This window comes from Lepeophtheirus salmonis, chromosome 7, assembly GCF_016086655.4.
Source record: "Lepeophtheirus salmonis chromosome 7, UVic_Lsal_1.4, whole genome shotgun sequence".
NCBI lineage: Eukaryota > Metazoa > Arthropoda > Copepoda > Siphonostomatoida > Caligidae > Lepeophtheirus > Lepeophtheirus salmonis.
In genome coordinates, this window is record NC_052137.2 from 26,134,681 (window position 1) to 26,152,659 (window position 17,979).

General features: G+C 29.4%; 1 protein-coding gene across 1 annotated transcript in view; it reads right to left on the reverse strand.

Annotated features, from left to right (window-relative positions):
• Positions 1-903: 903 nt before the first annotated feature.
• The window catches only part of LOC121122242 (adenylate cyclase type 2), a 221,979-nt gene continuing 204,903 nt past the window's right edge, over positions 904-17,979 (reverse strand). Inside the window, exons 19-22 of the mRNA XM_040717230.2 lie at positions 14,863-15,009; positions 13,553-13,657; positions 3,705-3,941; positions 904-1,636 (exon numbers count right to left, since the gene is read on the reverse strand). Of these exons, the coding sequence (XP_040573164.1) occupies positions 1,439-1,636; positions 3,705-3,941; positions 13,553-13,657; positions 14,863-15,009 (687 nt within the window). The 3' untranslated portion in view covers positions 904-1,438. The remainder of the gene's footprint in view (positions 1,637-3,704; positions 3,942-13,552; positions 13,658-14,862; positions 15,010-17,979) is intronic.

The window sequence follows — 17,979 nt, forward strand, 5'->3', positions numbered from 1 at the left end:
AAACTCAAAATATTTCTATGAGTCTACAGAAATCAAGTATCTTGTCATTTATTTTCGATGTAAAGGAATATTAAATTATTCCTGCAAAACAAACATTAAGAAATTACTATTGAAAATAAGGGAAACTGATGACACCAAATTTACAAATATTTTTATGTAATTATTCATAACAAAGGATATAATTGGCATCAAAACATACAAATTATAAGAGTTATACCAGTTATAACTAGTTCTAAGGCCCGTCATACTCCTACAGTTTATGACTGATAGTTTTATCTGCACAAGCCAAGGCCCACATTATATTCTTATGTTACATTCTATTAAAGAAAATGTTAAATATTTGGTGGCCCTTTGACTTATGATTTATTTCTTGATCGCAAAGTAAAACACATTTTAGAAACTCAAAGTAAAATATAAATATCATTGCTTTACTCACTCAAATTCAATCATCTAAATCTCGAACTCTAGAATTTCAACTCGAATCAAACTCTATTTTTTAATATCAAATGCTTTTCTCATAATTATTTAATTCTTTTTAAGAGAAGGTCTAAGTATATCTATAACAACGAGTGCGTGCACTTATGAATGACGGAAAGTAACGCTCGTGAGTTGTTGCGAAGTTTAATATGTTAGTCCCTCTAGACTCAAATGATAATTAATAATCGAGAACGGAGTAATTACTAGTTATGTCCTTGCTTGATGTAGAGTGGGCCTCTTGTGTTTGCTTCCTTTCTCCTACAGCTGCTTGAATTGAGTATAATGAAGTTTTATGACAGATAAACTGTTCACCACCAAAACATTCAGGGTTACCATGTTCATTATCAGTTTCATATCAAAAATCCCTGCTATTTACAAACCTATGTATAAGGAAATCTTTTGTCTTTTTAAATAATACTCCTTTGATTTTTGGCAATTTTCCATATATTTTAATTTAATCTTTTACAATATAACATTGTGCTTTCTTGATATAAGATATATTAAAGAAAAACTCATTTTTTTCTTCATTAGGACATCATTTTTTCTTTAAAAGGGATTATTTTTAATTACTTCTAACTATAAGCTAGGGATATGTGGTTTTATACCTTAAGAAATTGTTGTAGGGGGGCAAGGGGGGATAAGTATTAACTAATTATTTAGTCTTAGAATATTCAATTTCACGTGTATAAGTTTTAAAATAAAAACAATTGAACAAAAGAATACAAAAATATAATGTCAATATCATTATTTGCAATGTTTCTAATTATCAAGATTTTTAGAATATCCTTAAAATACCTTTTTCATTTTTTAAAGAAATATCAAATTTTTTTTTTACATTTTAGTTTTGTTTGTAAACATTGCATTTTTGTAGTGTCTTCAGATATGTATAATTTTAGAGGAGAAAAAAATACACAAAGTATAATTATAATACATGAACAATAATGAACTTGGACCCTCGGGTTTAAACTTTTAAATAACTAGGAGTACTATCTTCTTTAGGTGGCGGTGGGGGATTGGCTGCTAAAAGTGATGCTTTGTGATCAAATGCTGTTTTTACAAAATAGGTTGTAATCATTCCTTTTCCTTTGACAAATATTGGACCACGACAATTGCATTCGTAGCCAACGCTCATGAGAACCTCTGCTGTTGTATCTGGTACCTGTAAAAAATAATTGAAAATAACTTTATTGATATATACATATAAAATTATGGTTAAAATTAATATAAAAAACGGCACTATGTAATTTTGTCTTAAACTATTTTTCCTCAAGACATCAAGCCTTAAAACATTTTACCTCCAGGACATTTCGCCTTAAAATATAAATAAATAATGATATAATTATGCCCTGAAAATTCAATATTATCGAAATCTCATTATGTAAGGAGTTCGAACCAGATACAAAATATTTGATAAACTAAGGGTAATAATAATAATAAAAAAGACAACGACTGAATTTAAGAAATGGTAATCACTTCTCTGTTATTAATTATCATTATACATAATGGGTTATTCATGTGAGAAAATACTCACGGATTGACGGCCATTAGAATATGAGGAAAAATCATGATTCTATCATTATTCCAATAGAAACAATCATTACATATTGTGATTATTTTCAACAAAAATAAACAATATCGACATTTAAACCTGATTTATGTACACTTTAAAGCGAAATGGTTTAAAGCAAAATGTCCAGAGGGAAAATAGTTTAAGGCTAGAGTACCGGGTACCATAAATACACCTTCACCTATTTATAATTTAAATTGAAATACAAATATGTAAATATAATTAAATCACGACTTTAATATATCTTGTTAGATGAAACATAATTTGTTTTATCATATGTTTGAACATTGAAAATATTTGATTATCTTCTGCAACTTTTTTAATATAATTGAATCATGAATAAAAGTTTGAAAAAGGATTTTAGTTTACAATCAAAATTAAGCGGTGAGGCAAGGGAAATTGAACGCGTGACCTTTTAAATAATATTTCATATTTTGTTACTTTTTTAAATTTGAAACTGGATACTGGCTTTTACTGCAGTAAGACGCATAAAACAGATAGCCGTAAGACAAGGTTTGACTATATCAACTTATAGTATAAATACAGTAAAACCTTTATTAAATGGTCAAGTAAGGGAAACAGAAAAAAATGACTGATTAGTGTAGGTGACCTCTCAAACCAGCTTTCCTATTTTGTAATAACTATACATTTGAAATACTGGATAAGGTCCCTTATTGCAGTGACACATTTAAAATAGATGGTAGTTGGACCAGGTTTGACTGTATGTATTTTTGGTGTAATTAAGGTCAAACCTGTATTAAATGGCCAGGACTGGGAAACAAAAAAAACAAAAAACGATGGCTTTGTCAGGATGACCTTTTAACCCAACTTTCCTATTTTGTAACAATTCTAAATTTGAAAACTAGACATGGCCGCTTAGTGCAGTTACGCACTTATATGAGATGGACAAGATTTTTCTTTATCTTCTTAAATTGTAATTACAGAAAAATATGTAGTCTGAAAAAACGACGACTTTGTGCAACTGAACTTTTAACCCAGCTTTACCATTTTTAAGAATTATATATAGAAAAAGCTAGATATAGCCTTTTAGTGTGATGACACGTTTAAAACGGATGTTTGTTCCACAAGGTTTGACAATATTTAATTGTAGTACAAGTACAATCACACTTGTATTAAGTGATTAAGCAAGGGAAACTGAAAAAGTGACTACATAGTGCAAATGACCTCTTAGACATAGTTTTCTATTTCGTAAGAAATCTAAATTTGAAAACTTGATAAAGTCACTTTGTGTGGTGATACTCTTACAAAAATGACCGGTATACTAGGTTTGACTGTATCTAGAACAAGTCCATTTAAATCTTTATAAATCAATTTTGGCAAGGGAAAACGGAATAAGGAACCATAAAGTGTAGGTGACCCATAAAACCAGGTTTCTAATTTTGTAATAGTTCTTAATTTGAAAACTGAAAATGCCTGCAAAGTACGATTATATGCGTAAAACAGATGACCGTAAAAAAAGTTTTGTGTGTACATTCAAAAAAAAAATTTACAAATGAGTTTCAGAAATTCAAAAAAAAATCATATAAAATTATTACAAATAAACCTAACGGATTTTAAATGGAATAAACTGCTTAATATATAAATAATTTTCTACTTTATATCATTTCATAAATTGTGTTAGTCAATTTTGATCCCTTACTTGTATCCGACCCATTTGTCCTGTCGACTCCATTCTTGAAGCGACATTTACTGTATTTCCCCAAATATCATATTGAGGCTTTTGTGCGCCAACAACTCCAGCTACAACTGCACCGTGATTAAGTCCAACACGAAGCTGAAACCTTTGAAAGCTATCTCGATTAATTTGCTCCAAAAGTGTCATCAGTTGTACTGCAAAATCCACCAAAATAGTACAATAATGATGTTCTCGAATAGTCTGAAAGAATATATATATAGATGTAATTTAGAAATATATTTATTCATTATTGAAAGGACAAATAGGTAAAAAAACATTGATTTGGATGAGTACATATATACATAAATAAAGATATTTCAACGATAAGACGTACTTACAAGATTTAAGGAAGATGTTAAAGATGAATAATCAGGATGTACGTCTTAAAACATCAAAGGTCGCAATTCTACTTGCACTTAATATATACTTGTGTATACCTGATTATAATAATTTATTACAAGTTCAATCTATAAATAATTCTTAAAAAAAAAATCTCATATCCTATATATTTCAACAGCTGTTTTAAAACTCTTTTTGAATATATAATCATTTGAGCTTATAGTTATATATACCCTTTGAGAAAATAAATTTATTTATGTGTCCTTCTATATATATAAGAAAAGAAGGTTAAGTTCCTTAAAAAAACATTATCGGAGTGTTTTTGAGCTATGTCCTACTTAATATCATAATACACAATGTGACAATAAACCCTATAGTTAAAAAGAATAATTTTAGAGGGTTACATATATATTAATTTTGTCTTGTATATATTGTTAGAAAAGGCGTGATAAATTTCTTTATAGGGGAGGATGTTACATCTGGAATTTTTGCCTGTACAGATTTGTAATGACTAAAAATATAGGCTAACCAGATGCGTCCTCTTTAGAAATTAAAAAAGAATGAGGAAAGTATTAAAAATCATATACATACTTGTAATGTTCGGTTTACTGGTTCTACATACTGTGATATTGGTGTTTCAATAAGTTTAAAAAGGTGCCATATTTAAATAGAACTGAAACTGTTACTTACGGCATCATTACGTCATCAAAACAGTGATCTGTCGATAACGTAATCACTCAAAAGTTATGTGGTTCCCCTTACTTCGAACAAAATTGTCTTCCACAATACAGTTAAAAGTGGAAATTGTTCTTTATAAAAAAATATTTATTCAAGTAATATTTTTAACTTTCACCCCAATCAAAAATCATAGACCCGATTGCACAAACTTGACATATTATATTAAATCTAGTGAAATTACAAGATCAAAACTTAAAGTTAAGTTTGGGTGGTGCAACCAGATCATAGTGAATATTCATATGAATCCACGATATGCAATTATTTTAGACATACAATAATTGAAGGGCTAATATTTAGAGAAGGTCAAAAATCCAAATTTTAAAAATTGAAGATTTTCTAAATTGGGAAAATTTGTAATACTATAAAATACTACTGGGCATATCAAATTTCATAACAACTATACGTATTATTAGAGCTCTGCCATTTTATTTCAAACTTTCTATATAAATAATATGTGAATTTCTTAACATTTTTTAAATTATTACTAAATATGATCAGAAATTTTGATTCCTGGGGAAACTTGACTGAAATTTTGTATTTCCATTAAATAGTGTGTGATTTTCTGCTTTATATAACAAGAGTGAAATAAGAATATTTCACTTTTTTATAAAGGAATAATTAATTACGCAAGTCAAAAAAAAAAAAAAAATCGATATTGCCGCTGAAATAGACATAATAGGACCCAAAAATTCTTAAGTTGATAAATCTTAATTATTTATGCTTTGGTGTAAGACAATTGAAACATGGAGACGTTATTGCTTTTCAAACAAAACCTTTAAAACATGCTACTTTTCTAGGCTGCAATTTTCATTTTCTCAGGAATGGAGGATTGCATATAAAATATAAACGCATATTTCAAATTAACTTAAAATTTAGGAAGGAATAGTTACTTTTAACGACTATTAACGTTTTTTTCTTTCTTAAAACTTGTCTTAAACTTTTAATAAAGGCTGAACTTACTCCAAAAGTTAATGTCTAAATCCATAATTATAATTGGAGCCTCAAGTACTATTAGAACTGATTATAGAATATAAAAGATTTTTGAAAAAGTACATTTTTGTTGATTTGTTTTAATAATTATTACTACTACTTAATAAAAATAAATAGAATAATCTTGGTTTAAGTGAATCCTCACAAAAGAAATCAATTTTACATAAAAAATATACATTTTAGATGTATTACTACGTGTCTTCAAAGAGTAAGTGGACTTTGTATTTTTTTAGGAAAAAGTATTTATTTATTCATGGATATTTATGTTGTCCTCTTCAAAGTAATACCCCTCAGATAGAATACATTTGTGTCAACGTTTTTATTTCAATTCTCGAGCACATTTCATAATCAACACGAAAAAGTCACATGGGGCCAAATTCGGGGAATATTGTGACTGAGGCATATTTGTGGTGTTGCTTTTGGCCAAAAAATAAAAATCAAAAAAAGTTGTTTCGGAAGGAACTTATCTGACTCTTGTCTCATGCCCAAAATGTTCGACGAAAATAAAATTGTGTCACGAGCCAACCGATATGTAAATATCCTCAGCAACTTTTCTGATAAGTATTCGACAGTTTTCAAAAACAATTTTCTTCACTACTTCAACGCTTTTATCTACTTTGGCGCCTAGATGGAGGCTCTTCATTTGTATCTTCCTTGCTATCTTTAAGTAGTTTGTACCGTATGTAAACAAATTTTGTACAGAAAACAGTTTCACCGTGTACCATTGTTATCATTTCAAGTTTTTGAAGCACTTAAAAATATTTTCGTTGCGAGTGTATTAACATGCAAAAATCAAAAAATCGACCGTACTAAATGTACGTTACCTACGAAATTTAAAAAGTGACCTTACTTTATGAACAAATCTTGTAAGTTTTGGGGATCTTCTGAAACTCCATCTCTAGAGATCATATTTGTAAAAATAATTTGTAGTGCAATACAAATTTTTTCCCGATATCCCGTCCACAAAATTCGAAAAATGATTAAACCATCTCAAAATGGCCAACCCAACTCAAGCAAAATATTTACTTACAATGGCATAATTAAAAAATCTTGATTAATATCTAAATTAAAAGAACAAAGTTTATATGTATGTAGATGACTAATTTTTAACAGCAAACATGTTTTTGCTGAATTTCAAAACGTCATATTATAGAAGAGAAAAAGTGGAGTACATACATATATAAAATAAACACTAATGAGTGTGACTTTATATAAGTTTCAACGAAGAGTTTGCGTAGCTAAGGCCCAGCTTTTATATGAAAATAGAAACAAGAAAAGATGGTATATATTATATACCTTAATAAAACAAAGTTTTTATGTAAGTTGTCGACACTTAATAATTTGAGTATTAACAGGTACTCTGGCTGGTCTTCAATAATAATATACAAAAGTTGGTTCGGTTGCTTGTTTCTCATTGAAGGACTCTTTTTAACAATAAGCTGGTGTAGCTAAAGCTCAGCCCGTTACATTTTTAAAAAAAAGGGAAGTAAATGTAAAATATAATTTTATGTGACCTTTAGATGAGGTTTTGCAACAAACATTGTAGGAGTAGCTAAATCACAGCTTGGCATATTTGGGAAGAAGAGTAAATGTGAGTACATATTTATATTATTAAGACAAATTCATTGGACGTCTAATTACTAGAGGTGTACTTTTTTAAAGAAAAAGGAAAAAAGAAAAATGGTACTACTGAATTAAGACTATTGTTCTCATCAACTGCCTGCTATATATTGTTGTTGCTGGTTTTTTTAGGGGGGGGGGTAGAAAATGAATTAATTCAATAAAGAGGAGACCCTTCTACATTTCAAGTAGCATTAGGTGTGGAAAAATATGATAATTACCTCTGCAACGAATTTCAGAGTACTTTATGTTTTTGCCCCTGTATGTTGGTTCATTTGTTAGTCATCAGGATTATGGCAAAAGTTACAAATCAATTTTGATAAAAATTGATACAAAAATTATATATGCTCAACTTAAAGGCCATTGAATTTAGGGAGGTCAAAGTCTTAGTAACATAAAACATTAATTATAAAAATATAATCGACCATAACTTTAATAAGAAATAATTGAGATACATAACTCAATTTGATATTAGGTGGAGGTTTTTCGCTTTATCGGTGTTCATCTTAGTTATATTTGTATATATTAATTTTAATATGCATTTTTAAAGCAATTTACACCAAATACAGACAAGAATGCTAACTTTGAGGGAGAAGTAAAATTATTGTAATACATTTTCAGGCTACCTAAATAGCTTATTTAATTAAAAAATTTAAAAGATATTAAAAACTAAATTGACCAAAAATTGAAGCTTCTTTAAAGGCATTTTTATATGAGGTGTATTATATAACTTCAGCTGGATATAGAGCACTTCAATAAAAAATTAGAAAGATATTCGTTTCTATGCAAGGTACTTCATTCTCATAATTTTTTGTGGGTATATATATTTTTATTAATTATAATCAAGATAAAATAATAAATAATTCATTTTTCAAATGTTGAATGTTAGTATCAACTTTTTTTAACTTTGACTTTCATTTATATAGGTCCTTCATGCCAAAATCGTACCTATACCCTGAAGGCATGATTTTTTCAAAGGGGTTAAAGGCCAAACCTGTAGAGGTTGGAAGTTTTAATTGTCATTTTCGTGTTTTACAGCTTTATTAACAATAATAATAAATGTGGGTTTTAGCCTGTGCCCAAAAATATTGCTGCGTGATAATATTTATAAAAATAAAAACTAATAGAGCATGCCCAAATTAAAAAAGAATAAATATATGAAAAAATAAAATGAATATATGTTCTAATGCCATTATATATATTAATAAAACAAAATTTATCTTCATAAACGTCTGTATGCATGAAAAACAGTCACAAGGTGTACTTTATATAGTGCTCTCTGTGGTATATCATAAGTTAATACAGAATAAAGAAAAAAAAGAGAATAATATACCTTAAATGAATTAAATCTCGCAGGCGTTTAGTTCAATTCGTATTTAAAAAGAAAAAAAGGAAGTACTTTATATAAAAAAAATTATGTTACTTAAGAGGAGGTTTAGCAACGAGCTAAAGTACTCCTAGCATCATCAAATCTTATAACTTTTCTTTTATCAAGCTTTTATTTTTAATTTATTATTCTTTAGGAAAGAAACACTAAGTAATGAAGAAGTAGCTAAGTGTAAGTGTACTAATGAAAAACAGAAAGTAATACCAAGTATTTGTTCTGGAGTTATCTACTATATTATTAAAGCAAAAATTGTATGTTCCTCCATGCATTGCCTTGTATTATCGCTAGTAAATAAATAAGCATAGAACTTACTATTAAAAAATAATATATAATGGGTGGCGCCAATATTTTTAGTCGTTGTAAACAAACTACTAATGAGTAAATAATCTTCAAACCCCATTGAATTATTTAAAAAAAATATATAGTACTGTAATGTCTATTTGAGCCACACAAAAAGAGATTCGACCATCTTGTTTCTAATTAAAATATATTTTCTTGTTATAATTAAATATAACTTATGTCTATTATAGTTTCAGGTATGTTGGCCTTGGATAGATATACAAAAAGATTGAAAAAAGCACCATTTATTCCAGTATTCTACATTTCTACATGACTACATATCCAAAAATTTATAAAAAAAATTAAGAAAAGAACAATTGAAACACATAACACAACTGAAGTATTTGTACAGAATGTTGTAATATATCAAATTTCTTCGCCAAGAGCAAATTTTTGAATTTTCATATATAACTTTAGCCGATTGTAAAAAATCAATAATTTAAATAATAAAAATCACAAGATAAACTTTGATCTGTTTGATCTGGGTATTTCAATCGACCCATAATATCCAGTTCTTTTCTCTAGTACCCTTACTTATTGTAGCTTTATAATTGTATCTTTAGAGATCATTGCTTTCTTCATACTTTCATTCAAATTCCTCGTATTCCTTCCAATTTTTTTTTTGTTCGGCACTTAAGAACTTTACACCACACTTTTTTCAATTATGAATAAAATTTAATTATTCATATTTGGGCAATCATAAAAGTTAAAAAACAAAAAACAAATTTTCAGCTTTTTTGAATTGCTAGTTTTAAGTTTACTTGAACAAAAAAGGTATACTGTTGTATTACAAATATGTTTTACAAAACAAAAAAAACAAAAAAACGACTGAAAGATTTCTCACAAAATTGTATTGAATTACATTTATACTTTTTTACGAATTATCGTCCATTTTGATCAAAAAATCATTCTTATTAACCCTTATGGTGTGTTGCAAATTGCACTTAAGTGAGTTAAATTTGATCATCACCGTAAAGAATAAAAAATTGATATATTATAATTGAAAGGGCATATTATGGCCAATATAAGTGTCTAAAATCAAATAAAGGTTTTAAAGTATAGTTTAAGTTCTTAGGTATCTAAAATAATCCCACATAGTTGAATATAAAACCTATAACTGTCTCAAAGGTACCTATGAAATATTAAGTTGTATGGAGATATATATGAATTAAAAAATTAATTAAGTATTTTTCCATGCCTTGATTAATTCAAGATTGTTTTTATGTTGATATATCACTAACAGAGAAAAATTACAATTTTTGATCCTTGCTTGATTTTTAATATCCCAAAAAATAAGATAGTTATTTATGTAGTTATTAAAGATCACAAAATGTATAAACGTAGTATTTCTGTAAGAGTTTTAAAAATATATTTATTTAATATCAATTCAATTGCTATTCTATATAGGGAAAAATAAGCTTTCTTTCGAAAGCCAGTATTCATATAGAGCATATATTGAATAAATCATAATGGTATGCTATTTGCACAGTGTTTATATTATTATGAGGACTAAAAAAGCCATTATTGCGTTTTAGCATTTTCAAACTCTAAGCGCGTGCTTTGTAGAGGGGGTTAAGGAGGGTTCGTATTTAACATATAGTATGCACAATACATTGATGTACTTTATGAAAAAAAAAAAAAAAATTAAAATTCATAACTTTTTCTTTCAATCTTATTAAGTGAATAATATGTTATGGAATACAATTTTTATTAATTTATATTTTCATTGGTTTTATAAAATTACTTTTTCGTATAAATTTCATTACTACATAGAAAATGTGTTCCTTGTATAGTATAAAAGCGGGTGTACCCTACATTTTTGGGCTTATTTGTGAAGTTGACATTGTTACTAGAGAAACACTACATTTTTAAAATTAGAAAAGAAAATATAATAAATTAAAATTTGCACAAGACAATCTCCAAAACCTTACAGCTCTCCTTGTCAAAATAAAGAGGTTCTGTGATTTAAAATTTCTTTTTTGTGCATATAAAGGAGTGAAAATGCCATGTTGGTAATTCTCATGCTTCCAAAGTTTAATTTAAAATAGTTTTTCAGACAGAAAAACAAAACACAAAATATCTTTATTTTGATAAGGAGAGTTATTGAAGTATGGAAATTATAATATGCAAACTTTTTAGAAATAATTTGCTTATACGTAACACGCATAATAGATGTGATAACTAGTCATAACTGGATACCAAAATATTTCCTGATCCGATATTTTACAAATGATTTGATGTACCAGTATTCATGAAAGCATTTTTTTTGTCGAAATTGGTTTGTTTTGTTTGCCAAAAGATTTTTCTTATAGCATCATATAAAATATCAAATTTTCTAAGAGTTTTCTCTGATACGATACGATGTAGATATTCGATATTTTCTCCGATATATCCGTTCTTTGATTTTGCTCTGATATATCAACTCACGTTTAGTGATAACCCGTCTTTAAAGTACTGGTTTTATATCTTTGATTTAAATTCATTTCATTAATAACTCCAAACCCACGAAGAATACAAACATATATCAACATTAAATATTTCATTATTAAATAACATGTTTCCTTGAATTTGAATCTTTTTTATTATTCTGTTATACTTTTACAAGCAAATCTATTTGCATATAAAATATGTACAAAATTTGTTACTTTTAAATAAGCATAAAACATACTTTCAAAAAACTAAACCATGTGTGTTTAGAAACATATTTAACCATGCAAAGAAAAGCAATTTAAAAAAACAAACAAAAAAAAAACATGTTATAAATCAATTGTACCAAATTTTAATTTCTACAAATTTATTTTAAAGATGGGTCATGTTACACTGTGATATAGACATATTATATTTAACATGAATATAATTTGTTTCTCAGTAACATTAATTCAAATGGCTTTTCTATGCTTAAATAAATTATCTGGTTTAATGCATGTGTACAAATTAATGGTCGAAAAATAAATAAATAAACTCATTTAAAGTTAATTAGGTTTTTTAAATATATTTTGAGGGCAACCTTTGTCTTTTAATTCTACATAGATAGATGACCATAGAAAAATATTATATATATTTCTATTGCAAAATAAATGCTGGAGATAATTCAAGCTAGAAACATGTAGTTTGTAGCATAAGTTGATGTAACTATGCCACATTAAGTTTTCTTAACTCTCAGTTAGTGATCATTTTTTTCACGTGGAGTAAAGCAGTACCCCAAATAATAAACAAGCATTATTACATGATAAACCATCGACATAGACATAAAATTACAACATTTTAATTTTTAATTGTCTTAATAAAATTTCTTTTCTTTAGTATATTTACAATTTACTTTTCATTTCTGAATATTCAGGATCGGGTATTAAATGAAAATACTTCTTTTTAATTTTTGCTATTGTAAATATCAATTAAAATATTATATGTATATAAAGAGTATAACTACAAAATATGGCACTTTCGATCTCTCTAATTTAAATAAACATAAAATTGTCATTTTGTCAGTCTTATTTAAAAAACAAAGACTGATCAGCAGATACTACTGTTAAAAGTAAATGTCATTCCATTTAGCCTCCGTTGATCTCAATAATGGCCTCGATTTAGGTCTTGAACTGAGTGTAAGCCCTATAAACTTGATCATGATTCTTGCATTCCAGGACGATGGAGTTGATCAGGTACATCTTGGTAGTGTGATAACTTTTTTTTACTTTTGACTAAAGGTAGTTCTCTAGATTCAAGACGTAGGAACTAGAAGGTCAATTATCCTTGGACTTTCAGTCGTAGAAGTACTTCTGAGTCGTTTTAGAAGTGTATCATGGTGCAAATTTATGTAGACAGACACATGAACAGTCTTTGGCGAGTTTCTTGCTAAAAACAATATCGTTGTTCACCAAAATCATCACAATAGTGCACCGACGTTCTGCTTCTGAATTGTAATAGGCTTGAAATCTTTTTTTGTTGACTTAGAAGCGGTGTTTTGGCTACTTTGTGAAAATTTTGTATGTATATTTCACCGCAAAAACTATGTACAATTTTGTCATCAAATATACTGGAAAAATCTGGAAATATGAAGTGCCAAACTTCGTTGGTACACTTTGTATATAAGTGATTTCGAGATTTGGGGGAAAATTACATTATTTCTATAACTAATCTCAATAATTAATTCTTAATTCAGCACCTTTTTTATTTTAAATAGTAAAAAAGTACAAATTATTCCTAATAAGGACGTTATTACAACGAGAAAGTGTAACACTTAGAAATATATCATATACATTTATGGGAATAAAATGTTGTATAAAATAATTTAATAGAATTTGAGATACAAACAATCTCAGCTGGCTAACAAAGGGTTCAGTATCAAGTATGATATATCTGGCGTTATGATGGAGATACAAGAAATGAAATCTATACTTACTGCTCTTTCTCCTTCTTTTCCTGGTTGGAGGCCAGCAGCAATCATATAAGTACTTCCAATAGTTTTAATCTTTTCTAATACACTAAACTTTGGCTTTGATAGAAGCTATATAAGTAAAGAAATGACATTAATATTTTAAAATACAAAATATAATACAACATTCTATACAAATTGCCATTACATATACCGAGCAGTGAATAAGTCTTGGACCCCTTGTAAGCTGTACTTCATTTTAATCTCAAGGAAGACAAATGAACTAGGACTGGGTAGACATCAAAAATAGATTTATTCATTATATTCACAGAAACACTATTTTTTGACTGGACTGCCATTGGCAGCAAAGCCTCCATGCGAGGTCGGAAGGCCGCTCACACATGTTAGATATAACTGCTATGCATCTCTTTCCATTCCTTATTTATGGAGGTCTTGAAGTCGGCAATGCCGTTTCGAAAGACTCAGCTAGCTTTTAATTCAGTTAACCAACAGATCGTCTAGTTCAACAGGTCAAAGTCCGGACTCTAAGATGACCCAAGTGATTTTGAGTTTAATTAAAAAAACTTAAACAATTCTTTATACGGAAATATTGATGATTTTGAGTCAAGCATTTGCTTTCATCTCATTTATTTTACTTCCTTGGACCACCCTTAATCTCTTTTCACACAATTGAAACTTCGAGGTACACTTTTTTCACCCAAATTCGGGCATTTACATGGCTGGGATGGCCATGTAACAGTAATTAGTACATACATGGGTCAGATTGACTGGCTTACTGCTTCAAAGTATATCCTTCAGACTAAATTTATCGTTTCAGGACTTGCATATGCGATACATTGCGTGAATGTCGAACACAAGCTGATTGACGATATCTTGATTGTTATGGCTGGTACAGATCAGAGTTGCAATCTACAACCTTTTGTTTGCTTCTTTGTCCTTAAGGTAAGATATATTTTTTGCAATGTTTCGTTTGAAAGAAAACAAAAACAATTTTTCATTAATGCACCAAACTCTATGACTAAAAATCTTTTCATCTCTCGGAAATGGAGTTGAAGAGGTTGTGCAAGACCAATTCACCATTCGGTAATGTTTTGTTAGTTTTTCAAATCACATATAAAGTTTTGTATTAATAATGAAAGTGGATACCATATATCAAAATGAAAAAAATAAAAATATAAAGAGACAGCTTTTAAGTCGTTCATGTAAAGTTTAACGAGTTGATATATATTTTTTTTTTATTTCTTCTTAGTGAGACTAATAAATATGTATGTAGAAGCAGGTGAATGCTAAAATGAAAATAAATATTCCCAACCTACCTTATCAAAATCACAAATAATTTCATTAAGAAGTCTAAGACATTCAAGACCTTGTTTATTGACATCATTTTCATCATAAAATTCCTTATAATTAGGAATGGAGGCAAACATAACAGCAATATTTTCATAACGTTCATTATATAACTCCTGAAAGAAATTTAAAAATAATTAATATATAATTTTCTAAATTATCCTTATTAATAAAATAATTGTTTTGAGAATATTTATTTATTAATATTTCCACATAATTAACTTAAACTTATTTTTTATATTCATTTATGATTAAACATACAACTTGCAGAAGCTTACATAAATGTACATAAGAATACAGCTAATTCCCTAAATTTATCCAAACAAGCTTACCTCTTCTTGAACTGTGTATGCTTCTTATTAACACATTTGTGCAATTTCCTTGAAATATTTTAATTTATTGAAAGATAATTAAATATTGAAAAAATCACAAAAACTAAAAAGATAACATTTTTGGTTTTTGAATATTCCTAATAATTTATTTAATAGGTATCTATAGAATATAAAAATTTTAATTCACAATTTAAATTTAATTCCAAAAGAAGTGCATTTCGAGGGGAAGGCCAACTGTGGCTGTCTTCCAAACTTCGAGGCCCTCAAAGCCACTGCCAGTTAGCACTGGGACAACATGACAGATGACTATATCCACAGCGGATGGCAGGCCTTCCGCCGCCGCCTATAAGCCATTATTGCTACTAAGGGCAGCTACGTTAATGATTAAGAGAGCTCTGACACACATCTATTTATTCTATTAATTTGGTTAAAAATCTATAATTAAATATTAATATTCAGGCTCCCTACTCTGATCTCTAGCAGCGTGTTTCAACGGTGTCAGGCCTTTACCAAGAATAACGGAGTTGGCTCTTGACGAGAGTTATTTATAGAGAATATAACAAGACTGTTTAATTATTTGATTGTGTATTTTTTTTTTTTACCATTATATACCGGGCGGTGCAAAAAAATTTACCGATGATGTAAATATACTTTTTAAGAGGTTTTGTGGCAACCAATCTGATTGTTTCGTATTTTACTGTTAAAATAAACAAAAATCCTTCCTGTGAGAGCGTAACAACTTCCACACGTGAGACCATGTCCAATCAGGAAACAAAGAGGATCGAAATTGCAGCCCTCCTCCGAGCGGGAGTGCCTCATAACAACATTAAGGAACAGGTTGGGGCCTCGTTGAAGACAATTTACAACGTTTCCAAGCGCTTGGAGGATGGGGTGATCTCAAGCATTCCCCTGAGGCTGGCAGGAAGCCCATTGTCTCAACAAGGCAAGTAAAGGCATTGTTCAAGAGGACTCCCAACAGGTCCATTGCCGACATGGCCAGAAAGATGGGAATGTCGAGATCAACTGTTTCAAGGGCATAGAAAAGGGCTGGAGGAAAGTCCCTGAGGCGTATTGAACGCCCTCTGCTAACTGAACGTCAGCGAAAAGTCAGACTTGAGATTGCCAAGAAAATATTGAATGATATCAAGAGCTCATCTGGACACATCAGCATTTTTTCAGATGAGAAAACTTTTATGGTCGATCCTGTTTTCAACAGGCAAAATGACCGTGTTGTGTGCTTTGTAGACGTGCAAGATAAGCACCGCTTTGTGGCAACAACAAAGCACCCTGCTTCGGTGATGATGTTGGGTCTCGTGGCCTCCAACAGGAAGGCCATGAAGCCGGTATGGTTCCCCACAGCTACAGATTAACAGCGGAGGATTATGTGAAGATTCTGGCGTCCAAGGTCCTTCCGTGGATCAAATCCATAGTGGGCAACTCTCCTTGGGTTTTTCAACAAGATGGAGCATCCGCCTACTCTTCCAAGAAAGCACAGGAGTGGCTCAAGGATAACATGAACTTTTGGCCAAGGAATACTGGCCCCCTCAGAGCCCAGATCTGAACCCACTAGACTTCTCTATCTAGGCGCACGTAGAGACCCAGGCCTGCAAAAAACGACACAAGAACATAAATGCCTTAAAGGCTGTTGTCAACAAGGCCTGGGCCTCCATGTACGCCGATTATATCCAGCAAGTCTGTGGCAGCTTCAGACGTCGCCTCACCAGTGTCATTGAGTCAAATGGTGGCTACATTGATTAAATTTGATCACAAACTATTTTATTATTCTAAAAATGTATGAATAAATTGTTTCTCAAGTCATTCGAAATGTCATTATTTTCCACAATATGTTCTGAACAAAAATTGGTAAATAATTCTGCATGGCCCGGTAGTTTTGTAGTTATTGGTGCATCGTACTCCTCCGTTAACTTGTCTCACTAGAGTCCGAATTGTTTTCAGTTCTTTTTTTATTTACTTGTTGTTGTCCTTTTCTTCTTTTTAATAATTGATCTGTTTTATGTGAGCCTAGGGCCCCCACAAAGGCTTACATAAAACATATCAATTATTAAGGCGAGGAGAAAAAAAAAGTGTAGCTAAAAGGGAGAATAAAGGGAAAATATGAATGAATTTGCCATTTTAATAACTAAAATTTTCATATTTTTATACACTTTTAGATACTTCCCAATGAAAATGAATGAATTTATAAAATTATCTTTTATTATAATTTAATTTCCGTGTGATTATTTGTATTTTACTATTTCTTTTCACTTAAAACTTATTAATTGATAATGAATATCTTCCTCTTTTTTGGTTGAGAATAAATAATGGTTAAAATATAAAAAATATATATTTTGTTGAAACTTAAAATTCATAGTGTTCAGATTTTAATAGACCACTCGGTATATGTGCTGAGTCAACTAGAAATGACGCTTGAGTAAAAATCATGTTATGGGAAATTCGACTTTTATTTATTTACTTCATGAATATTAGCGGCGAAATAGTTTATATACATATTTGTTGCATTATGGGATTTCTATTCTAATTTGAGGAATGGGATGAGATACTCAAGAATATTAGCTATAATTTCAAGCCTTCCATTAATTAATGTTATTTTAATTGTCCCCGTTATGACCTTTTGAATATAATTGGTCATATTCCTAACCTACGATATTTGTAAATATATATTAAAACTGAGTTTTCATTAAATAAAACGAGTTGAACCGATCTAGCTTTACTCGACGACAAACAATATTATCT